The sequence below is a fragment of the Protobothrops mucrosquamatus genome, unplaced genomic scaffold, assembly GCF_001527695.2.
Source record: "Protobothrops mucrosquamatus isolate PMUCROS unplaced genomic scaffold, P.Mucros_1.0 scaffold4314, whole genome shotgun sequence".
Classification (NCBI taxonomy): Eukaryota; Metazoa; Chordata; class Lepidosauria; order Squamata; family Viperidae; genus Protobothrops; species Protobothrops mucrosquamatus.
The window spans coordinates 244167-252429 of NW_015390228.1; the positions used below are offsets into that span (position 1 = coordinate 244167).

Genomic DNA, 8263 nt, shown 5'->3' on the forward strand with positions numbered 1-8263 from the left:
GGGAGGAGGAGGAGGAGGAGGAGGAGGAGGAGGAGGAGGAGGATGACTGTGGGGTCCTAAGCTTGCTTGTTTTCTTGCAGACGTTTCATTACCCTAACTAGGTAACCTCATCAGTGCTAGTAAGGAGTGTGGTTTGCTGTCAGTTTACATTCTGCTGTCTTGCTTGCTGACAATCAACAATCAAATAAGCAATACCCCAATCAAGAAACTGCCAAAGAGCCATTAGTTAACAACCCAACCAAAGAATCCCTAAGATCGCCCCCACCCACACAGATGCACCCCCATTTTATGATCTTTCTTGCCACAGTGCTTAAGAGAATGACTGCAGCTGTTAAGCGAGCAACACAGTTGTTAAGTGAATCGGGCTTCCCCGTTGACTTTGCTCGTCAAAAGGTCGCAAAAGACCTGCTAGCTAGCCTGGGACACTGCAGCCGTCATAAACACGGTAGGAGCCAATTGCCAAGCGTCCAAATTTGGATTGCATGACCACGGGCATGCTGCAACGGTTGTTAAGTGTGAAAAACAATCAAAAGTCACTTTTTTTCAGTGGTGTAAACTTTGAAAGGTCACTAAATGAATTGTTGTGAGTAGTTGTAACATGGTTGTCTGATCATATAGCCATTTCTTTATCACATGTCCTCCCCTAGCTCTTTCATAAGAGGAGGAACAAATTAATGGTCAACATGGCTACCTCCAAAAAGACATCAGGCATTTTGTGTTTTCCCCCTGCAAAGGTATATAGCAATAGCACTTAGACTTCTATACCGCTTCACGGTGCTTTACAGCCCTCTCTAAGAAGTTTACAGAATCAGCCTGTTGCCCCCCAACAATCTGGGTCCTTATTTTACCCACCTCAGAAGGATGGAAGGCTGAGTCAACTTTGAGCCGGTCAGGATCGAACTGTTCTATCCCAGCCTACTTCACAAAGACAACCCCTCTTTTAACAGTAGACTGGAAAATAAACCCTTTTTATTTGAGTTACAGACCTGATAATTGTCCCAGAAAACAAAAGCAACCGAACACTTTTCCAATGGAGACCTTGTCCAAAAGCAAAACGGAGCACGAGTCAAACAGGAAATAACTCACAGGCAAAATAAACAGACCATGATCTCTTGAGACTGAAGTTCTTTCCAAATGGTTGCCTCCAGCAACCAGCCCTGCTCACACATTCCCTTTTTGTTACGCAGCCCCCAAGTGGCTTCTCACTGCTTTCTCCTCCTCCCCTGGAGTTGCCCCATTACCTCCCTCTGTCCTACTCATGTGATCTGTCTACCATTACGAGCGTCTCTGAGGTCTTCCAGCTGTGCTTCCTCTGAGTCTGACTCAGCTTCCCAGCACAGCTGGCTCTCAGCTTAATCACGAGTGGAAGGACCAGCCTCTTCATTAGTTTGTAAGTCCTGCAGCTCATCAGAGCCTCCCTCCGACTCTGATGGCTCTCCATGCCCGTCCTCCTCCTCCTCCTCCAATTCCCCAGATTCAACTACCGGGATCACAGGCTGGCACGGAATCACAACATGAACTGCTGAACTGCTGGCAGCCGGCAGTAGTAGCCTGCAGTTCTGCACTCTAACCCAGGGGTCCCCAAACCCCGGTCCATGGACCAGTACCGGGCTGCAGCATGCCAGCAACCGGTCCACACAAACAAGCAAAGCCCCATCCGCGGGATGCAGGCAGACCACAAAACCACACACCCTCCAGTCCGCAGAAAAACCTCTCTCCACGGAACCAATCCCTGGTGCCCAAAAGGTTGGGGACCTCTGCTCTAACCACTGTGCTTCGAACTGGGTTCAACTCCCGGTGACTTCATGAACACAACTATGTGGAGCTTTCTGGCTGGAAGGAATCTTCTTCTGAGACACCTTTCAACTTCTCAGTGGCAATCTCCACCTTGGATATCCAAATGAAGTCCAAGATTACTTTCGTTGCTGCAAAACGTACTGGTTTATTGAATATACGGCTTGACATGGGTGAAGGAGTGTGCATTCAGCTGATTCTCTGAACTCAGCAAAATTTAGCTACCGGTTCTGCCGAACTGGTGCGAACCAGCTGAATCCCACCACTGAGTCCAGGTGACAGCAGTTGGCTTCCTGTGTGATGTTTTTCTAAGTTCTAACCAGGCCCGGTTAGAACTTCCTTCCTTCAACTTCTTGAGATCATGCAAGGTCAACTAATCAACTAGGTTGAACATGAAAAGAGCTACCTAAATTGGCGAACGTCTCTTCCGCACTTGATGAAGACATGTCCGGCGTGGATCCGTCCACTCTACGGTCCCCGGTTCATCAGCAGCAGCCTTGTTCTCAGCTCTTAACAAAATGAATGTATTTGTCTCACTGCCATGTGCGTCATCAAAGTAGCTCCTTCAGGCCTTATTAAGTTTATGCCTCTCCATCAAAAATCTTTCTTCTCTGAATCATCCCATTTTTTGAAAAATTGCAGGCAATTAGGTCTGAATTCACCTGAATAGGACTTCCAATTCCCTGTAATTGATTAAGCTTTGTCATTTCTCTTCTACTAGCCATTGCTCTTCCCGCTGTGTGCCTCAATTGCATGCAGCGGGCCTATCTTGAAGATGCCATCAATGTTGCTGGCTTCTCTAGATCATCAAGTGCAGAATGCCATGCCATGTCCTTTTCTTTTTGTCCCTTCCTTCCTTCCTTCTTTCCTTCCTTCTTTCCTTCCTTCCTTCCTTCTTTCCTTCCTTCCTTCCTTCTTTCCTTCTTTCCTTCTTTCCTTCCTTCCTTCCTTCTTTCCTTCTTTCCTTCCTTCTTTCCTTCCTTCCTTCCTTCCACTTATATAGCTAGATTCATTTCTTTCTGATTCCTTCCTTCCTGATTCCTTCCTTCCTTCCCTCCTTCTTTCCTTCCTTCCTTCTTTTCATATAACTAGACTCCTTCCTTCCTGATTCCTTCTTTCCTTCCTCCCTCCCTCCCTTCCTTTCATATAGCTAGAGTCCTTCCTTCCTTCGTTCCTTCCTTCCTTCCTTTTCTTCCGTTCTTCCTTCCTTCCTTTTATATAGCTAGATTCATTTCTTTCTGATTCCTTCATTCCTTGCTTCCTTGCTTCCTTCCATATAGTTAGATTCATTTCTGATTCCTTCCTTCCTTCCCTCCTTCTTTCCTTCCTTCCTTCTTTTCATATAACTAAATTCCTTCTTTCCTGATTCCTTCCTTCCTCCCTCCCTCCCTCCCTTCCTTTCATATAGCTAAATTCCTTCCTTCCTTTTTCCTTCCTTCCTTCCATCCTTCCTTCCTTCCTTCCTTCCTTCCTTTTATAAGGCAGTCCAACTTGCAATTTTTGGGTGGCAAATACCAACCAGCACAAAAAAAGAACCAAGGAACACAAAAACACAACACCGTTCAACACACCTGAGGTCAAACTGCAAGGCTACGCTATATATATAGACAAATCATGAAAGAAAACTCTTGTGTGTGGTTTTTTTTATCACATCCCTTTGATCTAAGGTGGAGAAGACCTGCCCATCCATATTAACCATTTTGAAAACTAACCTTTGTACCAATCCGAGATATATATTGTGGTGTCTGTGGGTGGGTGGATGTACTTATATATTGTATGTACTGTACATTGATGCGTGTACCTAAGTATGTTTGTACACACACACACACACACACACACACACATACAAATAGGCCATCCGTTCCATCTGCCTAGGATATGTTCCCAAGCACTTGTCTTACCACTCTATTGCTATAAGCATTTCCTCAAAACCACTGGCTGAACGAACCGTATTTCAACATTCTGCTACCCCAGCGTCATTTTTTGTAAATACACGATCAGTCCATTTTTCCCGGTACCCCTAACAATCACTTCAAATTCTGTGGCCATCAGGAAAAAAATACAATTGCAGAGGTTCACCTGGTTGTTCTTGCAAATCCACACGCTGTTCCCTTGCAGCAGAGTAAAGATTTTGGCTTTATAGCCTTTCAATTCTAGATAGCCGCTTTTCTCGGGAGGAACGGCTGTCCGCGCTCGAGAAATTGCCGGGAGGGCGCGCAGAGCAGTGAAGATGGCGGTTACCCAGTTGTTTCGTTCTTCTAAAAATAAACACACAAAAAAGTCACCCTGCTAGGCACCCAGGCAGACCGCCACCCACCCACCCACCCATACACCATGTCATGGTTCCGACAGATGAAACTCTTCAAAGAACTTTGAGGCCTTAAAGAATCCTTATTTGAGTAACATAGCATCAGCGTGTACATAGCCAAAGCCAAAATCTGAATTCCCCTCCCCTGAGCACATAGTACTAAAGCACAATTCCCTCCTCCAATTAACTGTCATAAATCACATTCTCCAATTAGTTTGAAATGCAGGCTTTCCCGCTAGTTCTCCAACCCGCCATTTCTTATCATCTCTTATTTCAAAAAACCTTGGTTCACACACTAGTTACAATATTGTTATGTCTAACTAAACTCCCACGCACAGTCCTCCTCCTCCCTGCCAGTATCATCTAATTCTAACTCTAATTCTAAGAGTAAAACATAAGAAGGAAAATGGCTGCATCTCCATATGTTGTCAAAGCAAAAACATCCGATGTTAGCAGTGTTGACACACACCCTTATTTAACTACAGGTAACAGTTTTCACAGCTGTCCTTCTATTTCTATACTTCACGGCTTCCCGTCAGACATGCAGGGGCCGTGTTCATAATACAGGCAAGTCCTCGGCTTACGCCCACAATGGAGCCCAACTTTTCTGTTCCTAAGCGAGACATTTGTGAAGTGGGTTTTCTCCCAACATTTTATGACCTTTCTTTTGAATCGCTGCAGTTGTGAAGTCGTTAAGTGAATCTGTCTTTCCCCCATTGGCCTTGCTCCTCAGAAGGTTGCAAAAGGGGATCACGGGACCCCAGGACACGGCAACCGGCGTAAATATGAACCCGTGGCCAAGCGTCCGAATTTTGATCGTGTGACCACAAGGATGCTGCAATGGTCATCAGTCACTTTTTTCAGTGCCGTTGTAACTTCAAAGAGTCACTAAACAAAATGTTGTAAGTTGAGGACTAATCAATCAATCAGAATAAAGCTGGAAGGTACCTTGGAGGTCTTCTAGTCCAACCCCCTGCTCAAGCAGGAGATCCTATATCCTTTCAGACAAGTGGCTGTCCAGTCTCTTCTTAAAAACTTCCAGTGTTGGAGCATCCCACAACTTCTGGAGGCAGGTTGTTCCACTGGTTAATTGTTCTGTCAGGAAGTTTCTCCTTAGTTCCAGGTTGCTTCTCTCCTTGATTAGTTTCCACCCGTTGCTTCTTGTCCTGCCTTCAGGCGCTTTGGAGAATAGCTTGACTCCCTCTTCTTTGGGGCAACCCCTGAGAGATTGGAAGACTGCTATCAGGTTACCCCTGGTCCTTCTTTTCTCTAGACATCTGCTTTCATAAATTGACAGATCCCATCTAAAAAATAAATTACGGTATTCCTCGACTTACAACCATTCATTTAGTGACCGAAGTTACAACGGTCCTGAAAAAAGAGACTTATGACCGTTTTCACACTTACGACCATTGCAGCATTCGCCCGTGGTCACGTGATTGAAATTCAGATGCTTGACTCACATTTACGACGGTCATGGTGTCCCGCAGAGTCACATGATCCCTTTTGCGACCTTCTGGCAAGCAAAGTCAATGGGGAAGCCGGATTCACTTAACGACCAAGTTACTAACTTAACAAGTGCAGCGATTCACTTAGCAACTGTGGAAAGAAAGGTCGTAAAACGGGGCAAAATTCACTTAAGAAATGTCTTTGCTTAGCAATGGAAGTTTCTGGCTAAAACGAGGTCGTAATTCGAGCGTTGCCCGTATTGCGGGGGGGAGGAATAACGTAGCCTTCCTTTCTGATAAAGGCGGCGAGTGGATCTGTGTGTTTGTGCAAAAGCAGCCTGGAATCCCAAATCAGGTTTTTTTGATCCTTACATTCAAGCTAGCAACTTCTCGTTACTCTTTGTCGGCTTCACACCGAAGGCAGCTTCACAGCAGATGGCCAATACCACAGCTTTAAGTGGTGCTAATATGTGCTAAAGAAGGGCCACTTAATCCTGTGACATGAAAGTCCTTGAAAACGCAGTTATTTTGGTCTCGATACGTGATTTTATCCTATAAGGTACACAAGCTCCTCGAATATCTCAGATTTTTTTCTGGGCGATGATATCCACCGATCAGGATCGAATTTAGTGCGGAATAGAACATAGGCCAGTGGTGGCGAACCTATGGCACGCATGCCAGAGGTGGCACTTGGAGCTGTCTATGTGGGCACACATGCCGTTGCCCCAGCCTCGCCTCCCCCCACGACCCCCTCCTCACCAGCAGCCCCCCTGGAGGAGAGTCGCCCCCGAGCGTGGCCCACGCGAAGCAGCACAGCCAAGGACATGGCAGCCAGGCCGCGTAGAAAAGACTCTGCTCTTACGCCCCATCGCGCACAGTTGATACTGCGGGGGGGTCAGAGGGTGTGGCCACCATGGCGCTGCTGGGCTGCCTGGGCGATCTGCGAGGGGCCCTGGAGGCGGTGAGTGGCCCTGCGGGCAGGCGGAGCAGGGGATGGGGTGGGGGCAGAGCAGGGGCAGGGGGTAGAATGTGGACGGGGCCAGTTTTGGGGCACTCAGTCTCTAAAAGGTTCGTCATCACTGACATAGGCTAACAGAGCTGGAAGGGACCTTGGAGATCTTCTAGTCCAATCCTCTGCTCACAGGAGGAACTGTCAGATTTACAGCATTAAAGAAAACACGGGCATCTCTATTAAAGGAAACCCATGTATACAATTCTCTTCATTTATTCCTCTGGCTGCTGCTGTTGAAAATATCAACGTCATGCTACACAATTCTAAAAGGTTCTGCTTTTTCTGTCCCCGGAGTCACCCGGAGACCCTGAATTTGGCACCCCCTGCTCTGAAGGGGAAAAAAAAGAACCAAATTCTCTGCAGCCAGAAACCTATCCTCAGAAATCTATCAATCGATCAGAATAGAGCCGGATGGGACCCCGGAGGTCTTCCAGTCCAATCCCCTGCTCAAGCAGGAAACCCTACACCATTTCAGACAAATGGTGGTCCAATCTCATCTCAGAAACGTCCAGCGTTGAAGAACCCACAACTTCTGGAGGCGACGACCATTCTGCTGGTTGGTTGTTCCAGCCCAACCGAAGGACCCGCGAGACCATCGTCCCCACCATCCCCACCCTGGCCGGGAACGAGCCTCACCTTCCTTCTCAGCCCTGAAGACGAATATTCTGTGCGCTGTCACCACTTCAAACTTGTTGTCTCCGTGCATTCGGACGGTAGCTATCGCCGAGAGAAGAATTATGCCCTTGGAGTAAATGTCCTAGATCGAAAGTAAGAGAAAAGCTGGTTCGCATACAAGGGTCCCTTTGACAAAACGCAAAAGTCTGCCCGTTCCTAGACAAGCTACTGCACATTCCGCTATCAAGGATCAATAAACGGAATGATTGCATACAGGTAGTCATCAGTTTACGACCACAATTGAGCCCAACATTTACCTTGCTAAGGGAGGTATTTGTTAAGTGAGTTTTGTCCTATTTGACAACCTTTCTTCTCGCAGTTGTCACATGAAACACAGACGTTCTTAAGTTAGTAACACCGTTGTTAAGTGAAACCAGCTTCCCCACTGACTTTGCTCATCAGAAGGTCCCCCTGGGGGGATGCTGCGACCGTGATAAACACGAGTCAGTGGCCAAGCATCTGAATTTTGATCATGCGACCATGGGGGGGAGGCGGCAATGGTTGTAAGTGTGGAAAAACAGTCGTAAGTCCCTTTTTTCCAGCCATGTTGTAACTTTGAAGGGACAATAAATGAAACTGTTGTAAGTCCAGGACTTTCTGACCAGGAAATGCTACAAAGATTCCAACAATGAGAGTGTTTTATTTCCTGGAGGTGTTTGTACAGTTGCACAAAACATTGCCTGCAATATTTCTCGTTGGTTAAAAAAACAGCTGCATGCTTAAATTCAATCACATTTTGATATGCTCGTTTTTTTGAGATGCAATCAGGTGGCTACAGAGGAAATTTCTATCCATTTCATCACAATGATCTAACTCTGTTGCAAAATTCATGGCTGTTCTTATTTTTTTTTTCCATCCAGAAATTATATCCTGGCATCTACAGGCATCTACTGACTAGATAAGATATTGCAGCCACTGTCTATTTACTAGCACCACCGCTGTGTTCTTTTCCTTTTACCGGCTCCTAAATCCTCCATTCTTTAAAAAAAAAAAAAAAAAAAAAAGCAGCTTCTATCCAAAAATGAA

At 46.2% G+C, this 8263-nt stretch overlaps 1 protein-coding gene across 1 annotated transcript in view; it reads right to left on the reverse strand.

Annotated features, from left to right (window-relative positions):
- LOC107298830 (arf-GAP with Rho-GAP domain, ANK repeat and PH domain-containing protein 2-like) overlaps positions 1-8263 on the reverse strand; it is a gene marked incomplete at its 3' end in the record, with an annotated part of 92497 nt that overhangs the window by 60911 nt on the left and 23323 nt on the right. The window contains exons 6-7 of the mRNA XM_029286625.1: positions 7199-7319; positions 3874-4052 (exon numbers count right to left, since the gene is read on the reverse strand). Of these exons, the coding sequence (XP_029142458.1) occupies positions 3874-4052; positions 7199-7319 (300 nt within the window). The remainder of the gene's footprint in view (positions 1-3873; positions 4053-7198; positions 7320-8263) is intronic.